The sequence below is a fragment of the Ictalurus punctatus genome, chromosome 5, assembly GCF_001660625.3.
Source record: "Ictalurus punctatus breed USDA103 chromosome 5, Coco_2.0, whole genome shotgun sequence".
In the NCBI taxonomy this organism is placed as follows: Eukaryota; Metazoa; Chordata; class Actinopteri; order Siluriformes; family Ictaluridae; genus Ictalurus; species Ictalurus punctatus.
The window spans coordinates 35,168,317-35,193,316 of NC_030420.2; the positions used below are offsets into that span (position 1 = coordinate 35,168,317).

At 42.2% G+C, this 25,000-nt stretch overlaps 1 protein-coding gene across 7 annotated transcripts in view; it reads right to left on the minus strand.

Annotated features, from left to right (window-relative positions):
• prkcz (protein kinase C, zeta) overlaps positions 1-25,000 on the minus strand; it is a 56,432-nt gene that overhangs the window by 20,751 nt on the left and 10,681 nt on the right. For 4 of the 7 annotated variants that reach the window (XM_017467590.3, XM_017467588.3, XM_017467593.3 and 1 more), the window contains exons 5-9: positions 8,246-8,331; positions 5,337-5,468; positions 4,611-4,716; positions 1,726-1,778; positions 90-269 (exon numbers count right to left, since the gene is read on the minus strand). In XM_017467590.3, the coding sequence (XP_017323079.1) occupies positions 90-269; positions 1,726-1,778; positions 4,611-4,716; positions 5,337-5,468; positions 8,246-8,331 (557 nt within the window). Of the gene's footprint in view, positions 1-89; positions 270-1,725; positions 1,779-4,610; positions 4,717-5,336; positions 5,469-8,245; positions 8,332-13,200; positions 13,284-13,932; positions 14,137-25,000 lie in introns of those variants that run through there. The other 3 variants (XM_017467591.3, XM_017467592.3, XM_017467589.3) reach the window with 3 other exon arrangements.

Sequence of the window (25,000 nt, forward strand, 5' to 3'; positions counted from 1 at the left end):
GTGTTTTATTGGCGGTTATTATGTATGGTTTATTATGTTTAAACACTGATGTTTCTCTGCAGTCAGATGTTCTGAATGTTTCTTCTCACCTCATCATCATGCACCAGCTCCTTCTTCACCACCTTCATGGCGTAAACATGTTCGTTCTTCTTCAGACGCACCAGCAGCACTTTGGCATAGCTCCCTCGTCCAATCACACGCATCAGATCAAAATCAGACAGAGTCAGCGTCTCTGATAGCTGCAGCTTCTCCATCCCATCCACCACACTCTGTAATTAACACACACACACACACACACACACACACACACATATACACACACACACACATACACACATGCACACACACATACACATACATACACACAATCCATACAAATATATATATATATATATATATATATATATATATATATATATATATATATACATGAAGCACAAACTAATGTGTTAAATGAAACGCAGTGAACTGGGATTTTTGTGTCATGAAGCTACATAAATATTCAACAATCTTAAACTGGAGGAAAAATTAGTGGTGAGTGCATAAGTATTCACCCCCACCACTGTGATTTAGTTCTGCTTCAGTTTCCACCAGAACTCACATAATGAGTAGACATTTCCACACACCGTGAACACCTGAACACACCCTGAACACCTGAACACACCCTGAACACACCCTGAACACACCCTGAACACCTGAACACACCCTGAACACATCCTGAACACCTGAACACACCCTGAACACCTGAACACACCCTGAACACACCCTGAACACCTGAACACACCCTGAACACCTGAACACACCCTGAACACACCCTGAACACACCCTGAACACACCCTGAACACCTGAACACACCCTGAACACACCCTGAACACACCCTGAACACCTGAACACACCCTGAACACATCCTGAACACACCCTGAACACCTGAACACACCCTGAACACCTGAACACACCCTGAACACCTGAACACACCCTGAACACATCCTGAACACATCCTGAACACCTGAACACACCCTGAACACCTGAACACACCCTGAACACCTGAACACACCCTGAACACATCCTGAACACATCCTGAACACCTGAACACACCCTGAACACCTGAACACACCCTGAACACATCCTGAACACACCCAGAACACACCCTGAACACCTGAACACATCCTGAACACCTGAACACATCCTGAACACCTGAACACACCCTGAACACATCCTGAACACACCCTGAACACACCCTGAACACACCCTGAACACATCCTGAACACACCCTGAACACAGCTGGACTTTACGGAAGTGTGATGAGAAGAAAGAAATGGCATGTTTGAATCTCAGTAAACACATGGAAGAAGGTTCACTGGTCTGATGAGAACTTTTTGACCTTGGCACAAAGTGCTCCGTTGGTGGAAACCCAGCAGTTAAAACCCCATCAGCAGGGAGTGTACTGACAGTGTACTGTCAAAGCTACCAACAACCCTGCTACTGACCCAGGGGGTGAATACTTATGAAAACATCAAAGGTCTGTTTTTTTTTTTTTTGTTTAAAAATCATTTGTGTCATAATAAAAAAACATTTTCATCTACAAATGTTAGACATGTTGTGTAAATCAAACAGTAAGCATCTTTTTTTTGGGGGGGGGGGGATACTTATGCACAGCACAGTATATAAGATAATGAATGAGAGTGTTTTACAGTTGAAGTGCAGGGGTTAATAGTCTGACATCACCTCAGGGTCATCTTCAGCTTTCTCCACTGTCCGGCTGTGGGGCAGGAACGCTACTGAAGAGAGAGAGAGAGAGAGAGAGAGAGAGAGAGAGAGAGAGAAAGAGACAAAGAAAGAGAGAGAGCGAGAGAGAAAGAGAGAGAGATAAAGAAAGAGAAAGAGAGAGAGAGAAAGAGAGAGTGAGACACAGATAAAGAGAGAGAGAGAAAGAGAGAGAGAGCGAGAGACACAGATAGAGAGAGAGAAAGAGAGTCAGAGAGATGTAGTGAGCTTGATTTTAATTCAGATATAAGACTGTAATTAAGGTAATTAACACCTTAGCCACTCCCTGAAACACAATAGGAAGCAGTTACAATGCTAGCAACCAGGTGAGATTCCTGAGCTACAACTGTGCAACCACTTGGGATGGCTGTATTCACCTGGGATAGCATAGCAACCACCTAGCAACACCATAGTAACCATGTGCAAAGCTACAATCAACCATCCTCCAACAGCCTAGCCACTACCTAGCAACAGCAGCAGCCACCTTGGATACCATGGCAACAACCTAGCAACCAGTGCTGGGGAAGCTACGTTAAAACTGTAGCTTTTCAAGCTATAATCTCCTCATAGTTTGAAGCAGTTAAGCTACAGTCGGGTTACACTTTTAAAGTAGTTATCTACTTCAGACTACTTCTTCTCTCAGCTACTTCCTGTTGGTTTATAGGACGATTACTCAGAGTCGCCCCCTTTCGTTTCAAAGATTATTTCAACGGTGAGCGCATCCAGTATAAACGCCTCATCCGTTTGGGGAGGTGCGCGCGCAGTCAGTGGAGGCTCGCACTGCGGAGACAGGCGGAAGTATAAACAAGGCTTTAGCTCCATGAGGATGAAGTTGATGGTCCAGAAGCATCTGGAGCTTTTCCTTTAAGAAATCTGTCCATATTCTTGTCACACGCTAATTATTAGGATAAAACACATGCATGCGTTGCGCATACTGATGTTGATGTGCTGCTGACAGGTCAGCGAGGGGGGCAAGGGGAGGGAATTATTATATATAACAATTATTATTATTATTGCTATGCGTGTGTGTGTCTGTCTTATTATTTCAGACATTTTTATCATATATATTAAATGTTTTATACACATTTTAGCATTTTAGAAATGTTTGCAGTATTTACCCCAGTCACCCCTGCTCTCGCCCCTGCCGCGGCTCTCCGGCGAGAAACACTGCACATGGGACTCACGGGCAGGGATAACGTTCGAACTTCAATAATCAATACTTCTGATAGATCAATAATAATAATAATAATAATAATAATAATAATAATAATACATGCAATGATAAATTATTACTATTACTTTTACCACTGATTAATTAATGAATCATTGAAATAATAATAAATAAGTTAAGACAGGAACTCTTTCTCTTGGTGCTCAATTAAACCAGATGCTGAGGAATAAAATCAGACTGCTGTATTCAGAACATAAAATAAATCCCTCTGCATGCACTGATAAAATAATTCTACAACTTTATTTTATTTTATTTGTAAGTAAACGTAAACACTGTGTTGTGTTGTCTATTAAAAACAAAGTGCCAGTAATATTGTCTGCATCAGAGAATAAACTCCAGTCTTCATTTATTATGGTATCATTTCCCCGCCCCATGACAGGTAAATAAATCTGATTGGTGGATTTACATTTTCCATCAGACGGTCACTTCCTGTCCGTGTGATCTACAGGCCGGAAGTCATTTCTGTGAAGCAAGCAGCACCACAGATATGCAGTGAAGAGCGCTGTTATAACTGACGTGTCTGAAAAAGTAAAAGTAACTCCTCTCTACTTTTAATTAGCTACTCCCCAACACTGCTAGCAACCACCAAACAACCACTTGAGATATCATAGCAATGACCTAGCACTTGGAATACCATAGCAACCACCTAGCAACAGCCTAACAACCACTTGGAATACAATAGCAACCACCTTGGATACCATAGGAATGAACTAACAACCACCTAGCAATGCATTAGCAACCACCTTGTATACTATAGCAACAACCTTGCAACCACCAAACAACCACCTGAGATTCTTTGGTAACTGCAAAATTGCTAGACCCTAGCAATCACGTTGGATACCAATGACTTACCAATCACCTAGCAACCACCAAACAACCACCAGAGATATCATGGCAATAACCTACATACAACCTAGTAACCACTTTGGAGACTATCTTAGTAACCTAGCAACCACCTGCAATATAATGTCAACAACTTAGTAACCCCCTTGGGATACCACACCAATAACCTAGCAACCACCAAAAATAACCTAGCAACCACTTAATGATTTCAATGATTGAATCTGAACATTTTTAAAATATATTTTTAAACTTCATCATGAACGTCACACTTCCAGTCTGGTTGAGATGTTCTCCTCATCCTGCAGTCCAGCTTCAGCCTCGTCAGGATCCTCTCATCAGTTCTGATTCAATATTAAACTCACACCAGGCTCTGAACTCCAAAGAGTCATATAACTCTGTTTAGAATGCTAAAACATTGTGTATGTGTGTGTGTGTGTGTGTGTGTGTGTGTATGTGTGTGTGTGTGTGTGTGTGTGTGTGTGGGTGTGTCTGTGTGTCTGTGCATGTGTGTGTGTGGGTGTGTGTGTGTGTGTGGGTGTGTGTGTGTGTGTGTGTGTGTGTGTGTGTTTGTTTGTGTGGGTTTGTGTGTGTGTGTGTGTGTGTGTGTGTGTGTGTGTGTGTGTGTGTGTGTGTGTGTGTGTGAGAGAGAGAGAGCACGTGTGTCCAGCAGGTGGCAGCACAGACTGCAGGGTGAATGAAGAAGACGTGATTGTGTCTCTCTAATCTGGGTCAGAATCACCTGACTACACGCACACACACAGAGGAGACCTACTTCTGTCTGTGTCCTCCGTGTCCTCTGTGTCCTCTGGGGGAAGCTCCACTTCCTCTTCTCCACCTCCCTCATCAACCAGCGGCTCCTGGGATGGCATGACTGGATCCTACAGAGAGTGAGACAGAAAGATACAGAGACAGAGAGACAGACAGAGAGTGAGACAGAGAGACAGACAGAGAGTGAGACAGAGACAGAGAGACAGACAGAGAGAGCTTAAGCAATAAAATCCGAGTCGTTTAAAAAAACTGTTTTATTCTTTAACTCTAATTATCTAAACAAACTAAAAATGAATGATTTTTATTGCACTTTCATGCAGTCCTACCTTCAGAACCCAAAACAAAGCACTGACAGTGTGTGTGTGTGGTGTGTGTATAGTGTGTGTGTCTATAGTACGTGTATAGTGTGTGTGTGTGTGTCTATAGTACGTGTATAGTGTGTGTGTGTGTCTATAGTATTTGTATAGTGTGTGTGTGTGTGTGTGTGTCTATAGTATGTGTATAGTGTGTGTGTGTGTGTGTGTCTATAGTATGTGTATAGTGTGTGTGTGTGTCTATAGTATGTGTATAGTGTGTGTCTATAGTATTTGTATAGTGTGTGTGTGTGTGTGTGTCTATAGTATGTGTATAGTGTGTGTGTGTGTGTCTATAGTATGTGTATAGTGTGTGTGTGTGTCTATAGTATGTGTATAGTGTGTGTGTGTGTCTATAGTATGTGTGTGTTACTCACCATATGCCTATGACAGGTCAGAGGGACGAGTTTATAACAGCGTTTATGAACCAGCAGGCGGCAGTTTATACACTTGTAGCCTTGACTCCCCAGACCCCATATCCTTTCACTGCAATGTCCACAGTAAGCTTTCTGCCTCACACACACGCACACACACACGCACGCACATGCACGTACACACATGCACACACACGCATGCACACGCACGCACACACGCACGCACACACACAGAGAGATACAGCAGTGAGTGATTTTACACTCACACACATCATTACAAAGAATCATCACATGTTCATCAGTGACTTGATCAGCAGTGTGAGGTCAGAGCTTTGTCTAATATTAATCTAATAAACATGCTGGTTCTGCTGAGGTTCTGCTGAGGTTCTGCTGAGGTTCTGCTGAGGTTCTGTACAAATCCTCTGTGGAAAGTGTGGATCTGAAACATATTCTCAATAAACTGTTGATTTTTTTGCAGTCTTTTGTTCTTAAAGCTGAAAACTATCATTTTGGATTGTTAAGAGAGACAGACTGAGAAAGAGTGAGACAGACTGAGAGAGAGGGAGAGACTGAGAGAGTATGACAGGTTAAGAGAGTGAGAGAGTGAGACAGAGAGATTGAGAGAGCGAGACAGGTTAAGAGAGATTGAGAGAGAGATTGAAAGAGTGAGACAGATTGAGAGAGAGAGAGACTGAGAGAGAGAGATTGAGAGAGTGAGACAGATTGAAAGAGAGAGATTGAGAGAGTGAGACAGATTGAGAGTGAGACAGATTGAGAGAGAGAGAGATTGAGAGAGAGAGAGAGATTGAGAGAGTGAGACAAATTGAGAGGGAGAGATTGAGAGGGTGAGACACAGAGAGAGAGATTGAGAGAGTGAGATATTGAGAGAGAGATTGAGAGAGTGAGATATTGAGAGAGAGATTGAGAGTGAGACAGATTGAGAGAGTGAGACATTGAGAGAGCGAGATTGAGAGAGTGAGACAGATTGAGAGAGAGAGTGAGACAGATTGAGAGAGTGAGACAGATTGAGAGGGAGAGATTGAGAGAGTGAGACAGATTGAGAGTGTGAGACATTGAGAGAGAGATTGAGAGAGTGACACAGATTGAGAGAGAGAGATTAAGAGAGTGAGACACCGAGAGAGAGATTGAGAGAGTGAGACATTGAGAGAGAGAGATTGGGAGAGTGAGACAGATTGAGAGAGAGAGATTGAGAGAGTGAGACAGATTGAGAGAGAGAGATTGAGAGAGTGAGACACCGAGAGAGAGATTGAGAGAGTGAGACATTGAGAGAGAGAGAGAGATTGAGAGAGTGAGACAGATTGAGAGAGAGCGATTAAGAGAGTGAGACACCGAGAGAGAGATTGAGAGAGTGAGACAGATTGAGAGAGAGAGATTGAGAGAGTGAGACACCGAGAGAGAGATTGAGAGAGTGAGACATTGAGAGAGAGAGAGAGATTGAGAGAGTGAGACAGATTGAGAGAGAGAGATTGAGAGAGTGAGACACCGAGAGAGAGATTGAGAGAGTGAGACATTGAGAGAGAGAGAGAGATTGAGAGAGTGAGACAGATTGAGAGAGAGCGATTGAGAGAGTGAGACACCGAGAGAGAGATTGAGAGAGTGAGACATTGAGAGAGAGAGAGAGATTGAGAGAGTGAGACAGATTGAGAGAGAGAGATTGAGAGAGTGAGACACCGAGAGAGAGATTGAGAGAGTGAGACATTGAGAGAGAGAGAGAGATTGAGAGAGTGAGACAGATTGAGAGAGAGCGATTGAGAGAGTGAGACAGATTGAGAGAGAGAGATTGAGAGAGTGAGACAGATTGAGAGAGAGAGATTGAGAGAGTGAGACATTGAGAGAGAGAGAGAGATTGAGAGAGTGAGACAGATTGAGAGAGAGAGATTGAGAGAGTGAGACACCGAGAGAGAGATTGAGAGAGTGAGACATTGAGAGAGAGAGAGAGATTGAGAGAGTGAGACAGATTGAGAGAGAGAGATTGAGAGAGTGAGACACCGAGAGAGATTGAGAGAGTGAGACAGATGGATACCATTTCATATTACACACTAGTGTTTTACAGCTCACTTGCATTACACCTTTTCATATGATAGTGTATGTGTGTGTGTGTGTGTGTGTGTGTGTGTGCATGTGTGTGTGTGCATGTGTGTGTGTGTGTGCATGTGTGTGTGAACAGTGTGATGTCAGTGTTATATGATAAATGATTAAAAAACAATGTGGGTGTGACATCTGGTTAAGCTCCGCCCCCATGCAGTGGCCTGTCTGCTGAAAAGTGCTGTAAGAATAAAACTAAGTGCATCAGCAATGCTCGGATCTGAAATCAGAACATTAGAGACATAATACACATCGATTCACAACAAGACCTCACAACTGACCTGAGATCAGTGTTTAGGCATGGAGAGAGTTCTTTACACCATGATTATAAATCTCTAGACTGATCTGAGATCTGTAACAGACTGATTACTCTTACTGTATATACTGACTCACAGTGTTCAAACACAGTATAATAAACACACTCAGGCTGGTCTGAGATCAGTATAATAAACACACTCAGGCTGGTCTGAGATCAGTGTAATAAACACACTCAGGCTGGTCTGAGATCAGTGTAATAAACACACTCAGGCTGGTCTGAGATCAGTGTAATAAACACACTCAGGCTGGTCTGAGATCAGTGTAATAAACACACTCAGGCTGGTCTGAGATCAGTGTAATAAACACACTCAGGCTGGTCTGAGATCAGTGTAATAAACACACTCAGGCTGGTCTGAGATCAGTGTAATAAACACACTCAGGCTGGTCTGAGATCAGTGTAATAAACACACTCAGGCTGGTCTGAGATCAGTGTAATAAACACACTCAGGCTGGTCTGAGATCAGTGTTTAACAGTATTTAACACTCACCCTGTTAAAGCGCTTGGCCTGGAACAGATGGCCGTTGACTCGGTACAGTTTCCTCCATCGTCGAGCTCCACGGCGGTAAATCGATTCTGCAAGAGATACGAGACACTTACAGAGGAGCATCATGGAGACACGGAATGACAGATCAGTCTACACACACGGAGAGAGAGAGAGAGATGGAGTGTGTGAGGAGGTACAGTGGCTGCATCCAAATCAAAACACATCACCATTACTAACCACTCCCTTTCTCTCCTCTTCCCTTCCTTCCCTTTCATCTGCTTTTACTTCCTCACTCCCTCCTCTTTCCACCTTACTCCACCCGTCTCCTCATACACTGTGTGTGTGTGTGTGTGTGTGTGTGTGTGTGTACGTGTGTACAGTGTATACGGTCACCTCCAAAACTACTGGAACGCGAGGCCGGTTCATGTGTGTGTGCTCTACACCGAAGACATTTTGATCTTTGGCTTGAGATCAGAAGATGGAGATGAGACGAGAGTTTAGTTCAGTTTTTATTTCCTGGTGTTTACATCTCGATTTATAAAACAGCATAAAACAGAACCTTTTGTATCAGACCTCTCAATATTTATGTGAGCAAAAATATAGGAACAGATCAATCGTGAAGTAAATGAAAGTAAATAACACTTAATATTTGATTGCATTTCTTTTACTCGCAGAACCTGCATCACTCCTGCGACTCACTGACACCAGACTGCTGGTTTCTTCTTCTGTGAAGCTTCTCCAGGTTTTTCCTGCAGCTTCGTTCAGTAGTTTGGCAGATAGAAAGAATAGGCTATGTTTAGGGAAGAAACTGCCCAGTTGTTTGTTTCGGGGGGTTTCTCCCTTCAGGCTCCTCTTCAGGAGGTGAGATGCTGATCAGTTGGGTGAAGGACTGGTGATGGACTTGTCCAGTCTAAAACCTTCCACTTTCCCCCTGATGAAGTCCTGTGTTGAGGTGGAAGTGTGTTTTGGATCGTTGTCTTGCTGCATGATGAAGTTCCTCCTGATTCATTCAGCTGCGTTTCTCTGTAAATTATCAGACAGAATGTTCCTGTAAACTTCTGAATTCATTCTGCTGCTCCATCATGAGTCCATCATCAATAAAGATCAGTGAGAATGTTCCAGAAGTAGACGTGCAAGCCCAAGCCATGACGCTACCTCCACCATGTTCCACAGATCAGCTTGTATGTTCTGGATCATGAGCAGATCCTTTCTTTCTCCACACTTTGGTCTTTCCATCACTTTGGAGGTTATTGTTGTATTGGCTATGTCCAATGTTTGTGCAATGCCTGTGATGGATTTTTCCTCTTTTCTCAGCTTCAAAATGACTTGCTTTTCTCCCATAGTCAGTTCTCTGATCTTCATGTTGGTTTATCCTTTTTAACATCAAATGCAGTCTTCACGGGTGAAACTGAAGACTAAACCTAAGCATAAACAATCAGAGCTATTTATTGTTTAAACAATCAATCTAACAGGACACACCAGGCCAAAGAGAAACACCTGTCAGTCACATGTTCCTGTATTTTTGCTCACCTATAAATTGGGTGGTCTGATACAAAATGTTCTGTGTTATATGTTTTTTACCACCTACATGTAAGTGCCGGGAAATAAAAGCTGAAATTCTCAAACCCTAATGTCTTCAGTCTACAGCAAAAACAGTTGGCCTTGGCTTACCAATAGTTTCAGGGGACTGTGTGTGTGTGTGTGTGTGTGTGTGTGTGTGTGTGTGTGTGTGTGTGAGAGAGAGATAGAGAGAGAGAGAGTTTTAAATCATCCTGTTTAAATTTAATAACATCATCAGTGCACTATAACATACAGACTTTGGTCTCACACACACACACACACACACACACACACACACACACACACACACACACATGCAGTAATTCACTATATGATTTAAAGCAGGAAGGATTTTCAGATCTGAAACAAACAGATGCACTGTAACCATGGCAACAGGAGGAGATATGACCTGGTAACAAGATAAAGGTCAAAGGTCATCCTCCACCCCCTCATAACCCCCGCATTTCCCACTGACTCACTCTGCATCCAATGAGCAGTCTGTCTATGGCTCTATCTGTCTCACTGTCTCTGTCTGTCTCTCACTTTATGTCTGAATATCCGTCTGTTTCTGTCTTCATACAGAGCAGCACAGTATAGTATGTGTGTGTGTGTGTAGGTGTATGTGTGTGTGTGTGTGTGTAGGTGTGTGTGTAGGTGTGTAGGTGTGTGTGTGTGTGTGTGTGTGTGTGTGTGTGTGTAGGTGTGTGTGTGTGTGTGTTCTTCTCTACTTCCAGACTGCTGGGACTACGGCTGCTCCTAACGCCATACAGACTTCATATAAATCCATAATGAACTTTTTCACACTATCTGTTGTTACCCAGATGAGGACGGGTTCCTTCTGAGTCGGTTCCTCTCAAGGTTTCTTCCTCTTAAAACATCTTAGGGAGTTTTTCCTCGCCACCGTCGCCACTCAGTGTCTTGCTCAGTTGGGATAAATTCACTCCTTTAATATCTGTACACCGTGTTGATATTTCTGTAAAGCTGCTTTGAGACAACGTCTATTGTAAAAAGCGCTGTACAAATACAACTGAACTGAATTGAATTGTGTGTGCGTGTGTGTAGGTGTGTGTGTGTATATGTGTGTATGTGTGAGTGAGAGAGAGCGATTATAAAGCAGAGCAGTGTGAGGAGGAAAAGCACTGTGTTCCTAAACCAGCTCTGTGCATCCTGCTGAACGCCTCAGATCACCAAGTCCAAAAATAAACCTACATCATCGTCCTCTCTCTGTCTGTCTCTCTGTCTGTCTCTCTCTCTGTCGCTCTCTGTCTGTCTCTCTCTACATTCTATATAGTTTATTATTAGTTATGCCAGCAGGAGCAGACAGTAAAAGGTTTAATAAGACTGTTATTACACTGTTTATCTCCCACGTCTCTGTAAGTCACATTATTAAAGCTAACAGCAGCAGCTCTGAGACAGGTGTGATAGAGTTTCTGCTTTTACACTCCTCACTAACACACCTCGATAATGTACTGCTGATCAGTGACCACGCCCCCAAACACACAAACACTCAGCAACCTCCTCGCCAATTACGTGGTGAAAGTTCCTGGTATTCGGAGTATTCACGTCTCCGAGGTTGTCTGATTGTTCTTGAGTAGAAGCGTCTGAGACAGAGTTTTCCAGCAGCGTCTAGACCACCGCCTTTAACCACTAACGCTCACCTTCAAGTTTAGTTTATTGTGAGTGTATTTACAGCCAGAACAGTCAGACGGTGGCGCTGGACTTAACACCACTGCACACTCCAACCGATATCATGCAAGAATCAGAATCAAGCGTAACTGAGACAAACTCCGCCCCCAACATACGTAACTCTCACGTAACTTCTGAATAACACTAAAGTCTGTAGTTACGTCTGAGTTCTGAATACTGACGTCCGTCATTTCTGAATACGGCTCTTTAAGCAGTAATAGTGCTGCAGGTTCAACTCCAACAAGTCACGCTGCTTATATTTAAGTGTGTGTGTGTGTGCGTGTGTGTGTGTGAGTGTGAGAGAGAGAAAGAGAGAGTGAGAGAGGGAGAGGGAGAGAGAGAGAGAGAGCGCATGAGAGAGAGAGAGTGAGTGAGAGTGAGAGAGAGTGTGAGAGAGAGAGAGAGAGAGAACGTGAGAGAGAGTGAGAGAGAGAGAGAGAGAGAGAGAGAGAGAGAGAGAGAGAGTGAGAGAGAGAGAGAGAGAGAGAGAACGTGAGAGAGAGTGAGAGAGAGAGAGAGAGAGAGAGAGAGAGAGAGTGAGAGAGAGAGAGACACTAAACTTGGCTCCACACACTCGGGGGAGAGAACGTCAGAACGTTAGTGTCCCGGTTCTGTTCCACACAGGTGGAACATTAGCACAGAGTTCAGACTGTAACCAGGACAACGCAGTGTGTGATGCGTACTGCACAACAGACTAACACACACACACACACACACACACACTTAACAAACTGCAGCTGACAGAGAACATAACATCTAAAACCAGTGTGTAACTCTGCAGGGATTCAGTCTGTGTTTCAGTTCTGTGGTGTTAAAGTCAGTCTGAAACACTGCAGAGTAACAATAAACACCGAATAAACACCGAATAATATCCGAATAAACACCGAATAATATCCGAATAAACACCGAATAAACACCGAATAATATCCGAATAAACACCGAATAAACACCGAATAATATCCGAATAAACACCGAATAATATCCGAATAAACACCGAATAATATCCGAATAAACACCGAATAAACACCGAATAAACACCGAATAATATCCGAATAAACACCGAATAAACACCGAATAATATCCGAATGAACACCGAATAATATCCGAATAAACACCGAATAATATCCGAATAAACACCGAATAAACACCGAATAATATCCGAATAATATCCGAATGAACACCGAATAATATCCGAATAAACACCGAATAATATCCGAATAAACACCGAATAATATCCGAATAAACACCGAATAAACACCGAATAATATCCGAATAAACACCGAATAATATCCGAATGAACACCGAATAATATCCGAATGAACACCGAATAATATCCGAATAAACACCGAATAAACACCGAATAATATCCGAATAAACACCGAATAAACACCGAATAATATCCGAATAAACACCGAATAATATCCGAATAAACACCGAATAAACACCGAATAATATCCGAATGAACACCGAATAATATCCGAATAAACACCGAATAATATCCGAATAAACACCGAATAATATCCGAATAAACACCGAATAATATCCGAATAAACACCGAATAAACACCGAATAATATCCGAATAAACACCGAATAATATCCGAATAAACACCGAATAATATCCGAATAAACACCGAATAAACACCGAATAATATCCGAATGAACACCGAATAATATCCGAATAAACACCGAATAAACACTGAATAACACACACCTCCTGAGGGGAGAAACGCAGCTGTGAATCCAGCCATGACGATCAACTCTGTGTGGACTGACCCGGGCTCTCAGTGTGTGTGTGTGTGTGTGTGTGTGTGTGTGTGTAAAAGCCAGACGCTGATGGAAAGGGCATGACTGGGGCGCCACTGCTTTCACTTCACTTCCTCGTATTGTTAAGGAATGACAGGAAGTAGGCGAAAGATCATTTCCTCCACTATAACCCTCTAAATTACAGCCCTAGATAGGGGACAGAGTGCGCACTACTGAGTGCCCTAGTCCTGTACACTTCACATCAGACAAATGCATGTTGATATTAGATGATGACGTATCCTCAGGTCTGACAGCGGATCTCAGAGCATCAACAGCGCGCTCCGAATGTTTCGTTCCTCACACAACCCCATCTTCACATCTGTACAATAACTAATGATGTCATAATGACAAGCTTTATTCTTATTTTTCATCTGCTTCCTTTCAGACACACACGCAGACCCGAGACTCTCTGTTCACACTACAGAAATCTCCTCTGTGTGTGTGTATATGTGTGTGTTTCCCATACACATTCCAATCCCACCACAACAGCTGCAACCCTTTCCATGAAAACATCTGTAATCTATTCTTTAAACTATCTATGAGACATTGCCAGCAGCAGCATCATCATCATCAGCTCTGTAAGGTATCACCAGTGTGTGTGTGTGTGTGTGTGTGTGTGTGTGTGTGTGTGTGTGTGTACCTTTCATGCGCAGGTAGAGCAGCAGTGTTAGCAGCATTCCTCCCCTTTAGTGTGTGTAAATCCCTTTTACTGTTTCCCTTCCATCATCCCGACTCCAGCATCCGTTCACACACACTGAGTCGCTCACGCACACTGGCTCATGCTGCTTCTCCCACACACACACACACACACACACACACATACACACACACACACACACACGCAAGCTCACGTTGACTGTGTGTACCAGGCGCTTGCTCAGCGCTCCTCCTCTTTCTGATCATGCGCAGTTCACACCCTCGGCTATTTAAGGCATTTTCATTACAGCAACTGTGTGCAAAGCTGTCTCACTCTCTCTGTCTGTCTCCCTGTCTCACTCTCTCTTTCTCACTCTCTCTCTGTGTATCTCTCTAGTCTCTTTTATTTCTCGCTCTAAATCTCACTTGAACACTGAGTTTCCTGTCCAGCAGTCTCTCCCTCTCTCCACTCGTTCTCTATCAGTTTATATAATGCTGCACGCAGTTATCCCTCTATCTCATGAAGGATAACACGAGTGATGTGGCTTCAAGGTGTGCTGTAGTAAGTGCTCTGATCCATCAGGGGGCAGCACTCACTCACTCACTCACTCTTCTCTGCTGGAATGGCTGACCTGCTTCTGTTGCGCTAAAAATAGAAACCTGCACACACACACACACACACACACACACACACACACACACACACACCAGATTTCCAGAGCAGCTGAGGGTTAAACATCTCATTCAGGAACCCAGAAACCGTAGCTTGTTGGTGCTGAGATTTAAACTCACAATCTTCTGATCAGAAGCCCAAAGACTTAACCTGCTATATTAGTGCAGTGTACCTACTGTTTATGAACACACACACACACACACACACACACACACACACACACACACAGTCATGATATATTGAGAAGTGAAATAAACACAGATATGATCTCTTTAATCCACATTCATTAATCCAGCTGAATTCTTTACCAGATCAGAGGAACAGAGTCAGCAGTTTGCGGGTCTCAGACTGAACCTGCTGGTTGTTGAAAGCAGGAGTTAAGTGTAAACATCATCTGTTACAGTAATAATAATCAGCGTCTCTGACTCGGACCCGACAATAATCCATAATCACCACACGGAAACAGGCAACACCGTCCCTAGATAAACAATACGACAAGACTTAACACTCTACCGCACCACGCCCTGAGAGGGGGACTTCAAATCACACAATATACAATACACTATACTACACTATACTACACTACACTACAGTATACTAAACTACACTACAGTACACTACACTTTACTACACTACACTATACAACACACTACTACACTACAGTACACTACACTACAGTATACACTTCACTACACTACACACTACTACACTACACAACAGTACACTACACTATACTACACTACAGTACACTACACTACACAACACTATACTACACAACACACTAGTTCACTACATTATACTACACTACAGTACACTACACTAAACTACACCACACTACAGCATACTACACTACAGTAATCTATAGTGCACTACACTAAACTACAATACACTACAGTAATTTACAGTATACTACACTATACTACACACTACAGTATACTACACTACAATACACAACAGTATACTACACTACAGTAAACTACATAAAGTACACAACACAATTGTTGAATAAAGTGTGTGTTTGAGAGTCTGATGTTTATAGCCGACTGAAACAGAAAGTAAACACTTCAGTCCTCCACCTTCAGGAGATTAGTTACAGCTAAACTCCCTCTTGCTTTCTGCTCTAATCTTATCTGCGTATTTCAGCAGAGTGACGGAGTAATGTTCAGGAGCTTGTGCAATAATTTCCCGAATACCACACTGGTGAGAGAATCAGTGCGGGAATGGCTTTATCTTTAACCTTTGACCTTCTCTGGATAACGACAAGCTATAATATCACAGAGGAGGTGCTTCAGTTCACACACAAAGTCATAACACTTAAAAGTGTTTACTTCGTAGTGATCAAGAAGTCACTACTGAATAAATCATTAGAGATTGTTACAGATTCATGGTTCCTGATGGGCTTTAATGTGGCCTGTAATGGTAACTTAATGGACTTAATGGTTCCTAATGGTCCCTGATGGTTTACCTAATTGTATTTTGTAGGTTATGGCTCTGCAATAAGATCTCCAGCTTCTGTTCTGACAGTAAAGTCAGAAGCACACTACCCTTCTGTAATACACATCAGTACAGAGTAGAACTGAGGTTTGAGACACAGCCCATGTGATCACTCTCAGATTGGACACTGATCGGATTATGGTATATTATATTATTTGTAATAATCCCGGTAAGAAATCAGCGCTTTAGCAGTGTGGATTTATTATATAAGACCAGAGGAATAAGTGAAACTGAAACACACACAAGCTTCTCAAACATGAACACACAACAATGTGAACACACAACTTAGTGAAGTCTGATCTCAGAAACACACCACATTAGAGACGGATTCATGCTCAAACTAAATATAAAAACACAATTTGTCATAGAAGCACTGATTCTGTGGAGTAAAACTGATCAATATATAAGCCCCGCCCTACTGCCTCTCCAATCACTACTTAGCAACTGTTGCTATCTGATATAATCTTAATAAAGTTTTCAGCACTTCAGCAGCGTGAAAGGGTGTCAGAGTAGTGGGCGGAGCCATTTCCAGAAATATATGTGTCTGTGTATGTCTGTGTGTGTCTGTGTGTGGGTGTTTGTGTGTGTCTGTGTATGTGTGTGTGTGTGTGTATGTCTCTGTGTGTATGTGTGTGTATGTATGTCTCTGTGTCTGTGTGTGGGTGTTTGTGTGTGTCTGTGTATGTGTGTGTGTGTATGTCTGTGTGTGTGTGTCTGTGTGTGGGTGTGTGTGTGTGTCTGTGTGTGGGTGTTTGTGTGTGTCTGTGTATATGTCTGTGTGTGTGTGTCTGTGTGTGGGTGTTTGTGTGTGTCTGTGTATGTGTGTGTGTGTGTATGTCTGTGTGTGTGTGTCTGTGTGTGGGTGTTTGTGTATGTCTGTGTGTGTGTGTGTCTGTGTGTGGGTGTTTGTGTGTGGGTGTTTGTGTGTGTCTGTGTATGTGTGTGTATGTCTGTGTGTGTGTGTCTGTGTGTGGGTGTTTGTGTGTGTCTGTGTATGTGTGTGTGTGTATGTCTGTGTGTGTGTGTCTGTGTGTGGGTGTTTGTGTGTGTCTGTGTATGTGTGTGTGTGTTATTTATATCAGCAGTTCAGTAATTGATTATTTCTGTTAAAGTCATGAACCTGAGCGGGACTCCCAACATGATCACATGATCGGGTCAAACAGCAGTGATAAAATCATGCTTATGAATTATTCAGCACAGAAATGAATATTAATGAGCACTTTGGCCAATCCAGAGAGCAACAGGACACCATTAGCGAACATAGTGATGCTTCCACATCGCTGACTCAGCATTACTCTACAGCTCACTCAGTAACACTGTGTGTGTGTGTGTGTGTGTGTGTGTGTGTGTGTGTGTGTGTGTGAGCATGTTACAGCACTAATACAGTGTTTATAAGGTATTTATTAAGTGTTAATCATTTGTTATGTGCGTTTAGTTATGTTCACATCTACCGCTACGCAGCTTGTAAACAAAGGGAAGCACTAGCAGTGCTGTTAGTTGAACAGTAATTACACTCTTATTTTGACAAGCGTGGATGTAGAAGTATAGAATAAAGAGGGGTAAACAGCATTTTAGACCCCACCCACACATCCAAACAAATAATCACCCGTGTTTGATTTGGACCTAATAACGATTAACTGACGATTTGAGACAATTTCCATTTCTCCTGCTATAGACACAAAAAACAATAAAAGAAGACGTTTCTGTTTTTATAAGTTATCATTTAAAGCAGAAAACAAACTCGCATGGTCAGGCAGTTCTGTCACTCTGTGAGCTCAGGTGAAGGTGATTAGATGAGGACCAAGTTCCTGATTCCAGGAGAACAAATTACCCACAATGCACCACTCTAGTCTGATTTTCAAAGCAGCAGATGAACCTACCGAACATTTCTAAACTATAACAGTTGATCGCTTGCGTTACCGTTTGGGTTCATCGCGTTCCATTCGCAGGAAGGACGAGGCAGCAACTCGGACAGAGAAAACAGTGGTTACTATGGCAACACAATAGTCGCTGTTCTGGCCTATAAATAAATACTTACAGGAAGAATAAAACAGAAGGATTAGACGCTGCGGTTATTTTCAGCTCCGTGAGAGGATCTGTTTTATTAAAGGGAAGGTGGAGGTCAAATCCCAAACCTGGGAGTGGTGCAGTAGTGTAACACAGGTGTGTGTGTGTGTGTGTGTAACTGTCCTGCGTGGGAAGAACTTCCTGCCTCACCTGTCAATCACAGTGACACTAACCAATCACAGCACTTTACTGTTGCATCAATACCTACTTCAATGTCTGATCACATGACCCAGAGGACCCACAGGCTGTGACATCACTTCCTGTGTTTCAAGGAATGGTGCCACTCTGAAATATCCCATCATGGCACTGCCAGCGTCGCCATGGGAGATGAGATCACCGCGGTAACGCCATGGCAACAATGACTTATTCTGAAGCCAGAGAGAATAGCCAGTGCATGTGTGTGTGTATGTGTGTGTGTGTGTGTGTGTGTGTGTGTTTTGCATGCTGTTAAAAAGTTCTACCTGGTACTGCAAGTTTAAACTGAGGGTCAGGACTGAGTGCAGCCTGATAGAATCATCCTCATCATCCTCATCATCATCATCATCATCATCATCATCATCATCACAGCTGGCTCTCCATGTAAAGCTGAGTATGTTAGCATTAGCGTTAGCATCCTCTGTCTCTCCAGCTCTATGAGAAGTCTCAGAGCAACTCAATAATGAAATAAGTGAATCTTCTCACTAATGTGTTTCCCAATAATTCAGTGACAGTCTGAGTTTATGAGCTGTGACACGCACACACACACACACTCACACCAGCATCTCCACTCCATGTTAAACCGAGTACTACATACATTCTGCAGGTTTCAGCTGGAGGATGAGGTTGTGATGAAGCTCCCAGCTGTATGCTAATTAATGCTTTAGCTTGATCTCTAATTGGATAATTGAGAGTAATTAAAGGAAATGAGTATTTCTCACTGAGCAGATACAGAGATGATCAAAACACTCAAACCAGAGGAGTTTAACACTATCTCACACTGACAACACCGCCGCTGTGGAATGTCCTGGTCAGTGTGGGAGGAAGGGGTGGAGTTAAGAGCAGGGGCGGAGTTATCAGTGTGAGAAAGGGGTGGAGCAGGAAACACACTTACAAAATAAATTGTCTCTCTTTAATCTCTCTATTCAAGTTAATAAGATAAAAAACACAGTGTGTGGTGTTAGTGAGAAACCATAAAGAAGTAAACTCCTCTGTCCTGAAGATGTGGGAGAACTTCCTGAGCTTAACTACAGCGTTACCTCTGACTGTTACACAGCTCTGACACCGTCACCTTACAGACACGTTGTTCCTGTGAGATTCTGTAATAAATCTGACTCGGGTGTGCTGCCGGATCAACACATTCACAGCCTGAAGAAGACATCGATTCGATTTTATTTATATAGCGCCGTTAACAATGGACACTGTCACAAAGCACATGTACAGGAACACAGATATAAAATTTTAATATAAATTTATAATGAGCAGCCGGTGGCGACAGTGGCGAGGAAAAACTCCCTGAGACGATATGAGGAAGAAACCTTTAGAGGAACCAGACTCAAACCAAAACCCGTCCTCATCTGGGTGACACCGGACAGTGCGATTATAAATCATTCCTCTTCCTCACACACAGGAACTTACACAGGAACTTATAGAGGAACTTTATAGTATCTGTCTGAAATCATCCTCACTGGGAATTGCATGAAGAAAGCCATGTTAGTTACTTTTCTTTTACACCAAAACACCGCTCGTAAACATTGCCTTTATAACATTTTTATTACTTCCTGACTCCATCAGTTTTACACGACACTCGCGGGCTGTTTTCAGGAACGTTACAGATTCGGCTCATGAAGTTTTTATTTAAAGAAAGAGACTGTGAGAATGAAGAGACAGGAGATCCATCAGGAGGAGTTCATCATTCATCTTACTAACACTGCGCCTCATTTATCAGTATTTTAATAAAGTTGTGTGTAAATATACGTGTAAGTTAATAATGTGTAAGCCAGAGTTACAAACGTTTCAGAAGCTCTGAATTAGCAGGCATGTGCGAGGCACAGGTGATTTGCATTTGGTGACGTCCCGTAAAAAGCTCTACAAAGTCCTGAAAGTCCAAAATCTGGAGCTGAGGTGCAGAAGATGTGAATTAGATGTGAAGTAATTGAGGAGAAAAGAAAATGGTTTGACATGAAAAGTGTCTCAGTGTCTCTCGGCCAGAAATCCCTCACAGATGGAGCTGTGTGTCCACAGGAAGCCAACGTTCTGCAGAACTTCATGGAGAAAACGACACACTGCATCTGGAGACACACCAGATACCCGTCACTCATCGGTCACTTAAACCTGTCTTTAATAAAGTGTTTCACAGCTCTGAGAGACAACGCTACGGAGAACACAGCTGACCTCCACACGCCTGAGCCGTCACGCCGAGTCCTCCTTATACTGCGCCATTTCTTAATTAAATGACTGGTCTTATTCGTCTTCGTTTGGGGATTTATCTCGGCTTGCTTTCATTATTTTTCCATATTTTAGATTTCTTTAGTTAATGCCATTAATATCAGTTTCACAGAAATTTCATTAAATTTGTGTTTGTTACTGAAAAACACAAGCCATTTAAACATGAGAGACTAATCCCTATATCGTCGCCTCTGGCTGCTCATTAGGGATGAATTTATCAATTAAGATGTTAATATCCTGAATTTATATATTTATGTAAAGCTGCTTTGTGACAGTGTCCCTTGTTAAAAGTTGTTGTTATACAAATAAAACTGAACTGAATTATATAAAGTGCAGTAACTCATCACGGGTTATACGATCTAAAGTGGACCAAGTCGAGGTTTACGTTTGTTAGTCTTCTTATGAATGAATTTACACACACACGCACACACGCACACACACACACACGCACACACACGCACACACACGCGCACACACACTTTTCTTCTGAAATTATGGGATTTTCATGAATACCAAATTTCTTCTCTAAATGCTCAGACAAGCGTTTTACAAATACATCCATCTGCATCCAACTTGATCACCGAGTGCAGCTTAACTTGATCTGAGTGGAGAATAAGAGACAGACACACAGAAAGAAGAAGGGGAGGAGGAGGACTTCATGAGAGGATAAAAATGAGAGAGAGAGATGAAGGAGAAGCACCTTTATTAGCTGAGTAGAGCAAAAGTAGACAGAGAGGAGGAAAGAGGAAGTGACATCGCTGGAGAGAGTGACAGCATGGGAGAGAGAGAGAGTGGGAGAGGAAAAACATGGAGGAGGAGAGAAAAATAGTGCAGATACACTTAATGAGCAAGAAAGCGTGGGAGAGAGAGAGAGAAAGAGAGAGAGAGAGAGAATGGAATGGGTTTTCATCTCTCCATTACTGAGAGAAACTATAACCAGTGGGAAGCAGAAGCTCAGCAGAGAAGACGTTGGATTTCTGATCAGAAGGTTGTGAGTAAAAAACGCAGCACTGCCAAGCTGCCACTGTTGGGCCCTTGATCGAGGCCCTTAACCCTCAACTGCTCAGGTGCATTAATGAGATCATTATAAGTGGCTCTGGATAACGGCGTCTGCCAAACACTGTAATGTAATCACCATTCCATCGTAAATATCCACTTCACCCAAACGTCCAGCATACAACAACTCCAAATAACACAGATGCTCCGATGTATCGGATGAAGGCTATTTCCCCCGCAGTGCAGTGTGTAATCTCTGTAATCTCTGCACCGCTAAAATTTTACACCGGATGCTGCAGCAGTGAAACGGGAGTTTCGGCGGCGAGTCTAAATTTTACTTTATTTTTATTTCCTTTATTTTTTGAAGCTGCTCACGGTGAATTAAAGCACCAGAACACAACACAGATAATTTGACAAAAAGTAGTCTATATTGCACATAAAATATATTTGTAGAGAAGTGTATTTCATATCCAGTGAATGTTAATATATAAAAAGTGTATATTATATATGACCATTCTGATGTTCAGTGATGAAGTAGAAATGCTTGTGTTTGTGGAGAGGGAATGTGAGACTAACAGGAGGAGGATTTTTACAATTCAGTCGAATTGTTTAATATAAATTAATAACATTCAATAAGTTAATAATCTTACTTTAATCTTCAGAATGTAGTTCATGTGTTCATGTTAATTAGAGTAATGTGTTTTCTGTTTATGAGAACAGTTACTGTGAAAACCTGTTGAAATGGAGAGAATAAAGTTCCGTCATCCCAGCCTGTCCCTCAATCAACCACAACCTCACTGTACAGCTGGACTCACTCACACTCATGACAACCAGGACGGCCAGGAACCTCGGGGTGATTCTCGATGACGGCTTGACCTTTACAGACCACATCTCAACAACTGCACAGTCCTGTAGGTTCATCCTGTACAACATCAAGAAAATCAGACCCTACCTCACCGAACAGGCTACACAGACACTAGTCCAGGCTCTTGTTAACTCTAAACTGGACTACTGCAACTCACTGCTCTCGGGCCTCCCAGCAGCTCCATCAAACCCCTTCAGATGATTCAGAATGCTGCAGCGCGCCTCGTCTTCAACCAGCCCAAGAGAACTCATGTCACAGCCCAATTCATCTCCCTCCACTGACTTCCTGTAGCGCCCACATCAAGTTCAAGGCCTTGATGCTCACCTACAAGACCTTGTCAGGAACAGCGCCCCCTACCTCAACTCTCTCCTGAAGGCCTACGTTCCCTCTCGCAATCTGCAATCGATGAGCGACCGACGTTTAGTAGTTCCCACTCAGCGTGGCTCAAGGTCCCTTTCCAGAACCTTCACACTAACTGTTCCTCAGTGCTGGAATGAACTTCCAACCTCAATCCGGACCGCAGAATCTCTCTCCATCTTCAAAAAACAGCTAAGGACCCACCTCTTCCGTCAACACCTAACCAACCCATAATAATAATTTTTAAAAAATAATAATAAAAATAATAATAATGGCACTTACACCTCTACTCTGCGCACTTTACTTCTTCTGGAACTCAATTAACGGATCTTGTACAGTAGCACTACTCGTATTGTTCTCTGCTTGATATATCGCTTTGCGTGTATTTTTCTCATTTGTAAGTCGCTTTGGATAAAAGCGTCGCTAAGTGAATAAATGTAAAGTTTTTATTTGCATTTCTTTCAGAATTGTGGAATTAATTATTATTAATTTAAAAGAAGGTATAAAAGGCAGAACTATCGGTCTCTGTATCAGCTGATGTGCATTTATTTTACTTTTACAGCTTCAGATCTTCCTGAATAACTTCAGCAGCTTCATGAAGTTTATAATCTCACATTTATACGTCACAGAACTGCAGCGGAGAAAATGCAAAAAGTGCATTATTGTTATTATTATTATTATTATTAACACTATAGACAGCGTGAATTTTTTCAGTGTGTTTATTTAATAAAGATGATAAATACAGACTAAATAAATACACCTAATAACCCTAACAGTACATCTCTCTAATTATTGTTTCAGTTAATAACACAATGCTAATATGCTAATGCACATCTGTGCTTCATTACTGTTGGTTGCGTAACACCTCCTCAGGAGTGAAGGAGTCGGAATGGATCTGATGAGGGAGATGTTCTGCAGCGCTGCTGTTTCTCTGCTGCATTATGATGAAGGTGTGAAAGTGTAAAAGCGAGAGAGTTACATCTCACTTCATCTCCTCAGCGGTTCCATCGTGACGATGTGATTAAGATACTGAAAATCTGAAAGACTACTGACCGTAACTGACATTTTAATTATTTATAAGAAAGCACTTTAAAAATACGCAGATTTGTTCATTTAACAGATTATTTTATCCACATCGACTTACAAGAGAAGCCAGAAAATGAGTCCAAAGAATCAGAGTTGCAAATTAGTCTAGATCAGTGAGGGTTCAGAACCTTAATAATGAACAAACAAACAAACAAACAAACAAACAACAATGAATAGATAAATAAGCTCTAATCAAATATCATTCAGTCTCACAGAATGAAAAGAAAAGATTTTTATGGAGTGATTTTTACCAGCAGGCTACATCATAGTGTTCAAATTTACTACTGAACCACTACTGAACATCACAGAGTTCAACATACTGACTACTCACAGCCTACAGCCCTGATCTAAACCCTACAGAGCATTTATGGGATGCACTGGAGAAGAAATGAGCAGACTGTTGAAGCTCTGTTGTGGAGGAACTGAAAGTCCATCAATACTGTTACAGAAACCGGTTGATTTCAGACCTAGACGCTGTGAAGCAAAGGATGGAAATTAAATACTAAAACACTGTAATAGTGATCTTTAAGAAAGCCACTACTGAGTTTGGGGGGGGGGGGTGCTGTGTATATAAAAGCTTTATACTACTCAATACACTGAACATCACAGTGTTGGACATACTGACTACTGAACATCATGTTTTATATATGAGCTACTGAAAATTCACATATTAAACATAGTGAAAATGAGCATGACCGCATTCAGTACACAGACTACTGAATATTACAGTATACTTAACATCATACAGCTCGGTGCACTCCTGAACACCAAGCACACCGTGTTTATAATAACTGTATTATTAATTACACTAAAGAGATTTAGTTTATGGTACTTATACACTTTTAAACATTAGAACTGTGCTGTTTCGGGTTTCATTAATCAGACAGATCCAGGACCATGTGGTTCAGAAGTATGCATTTGTTTCTGCTCGTGCACAGAGACGTACAATTATCCATTGTTGCGTTCAAACTAATCCGGGGATGGTGTGAATGAGATGCCTTGTGTTTTCACATCTGCAGACACACACACACACACACACACACACACACACACACACACACACTAGTTCTCGGGAAGCTAGCTGCTATGTTTGGGTGCAGCTCGGCTAAT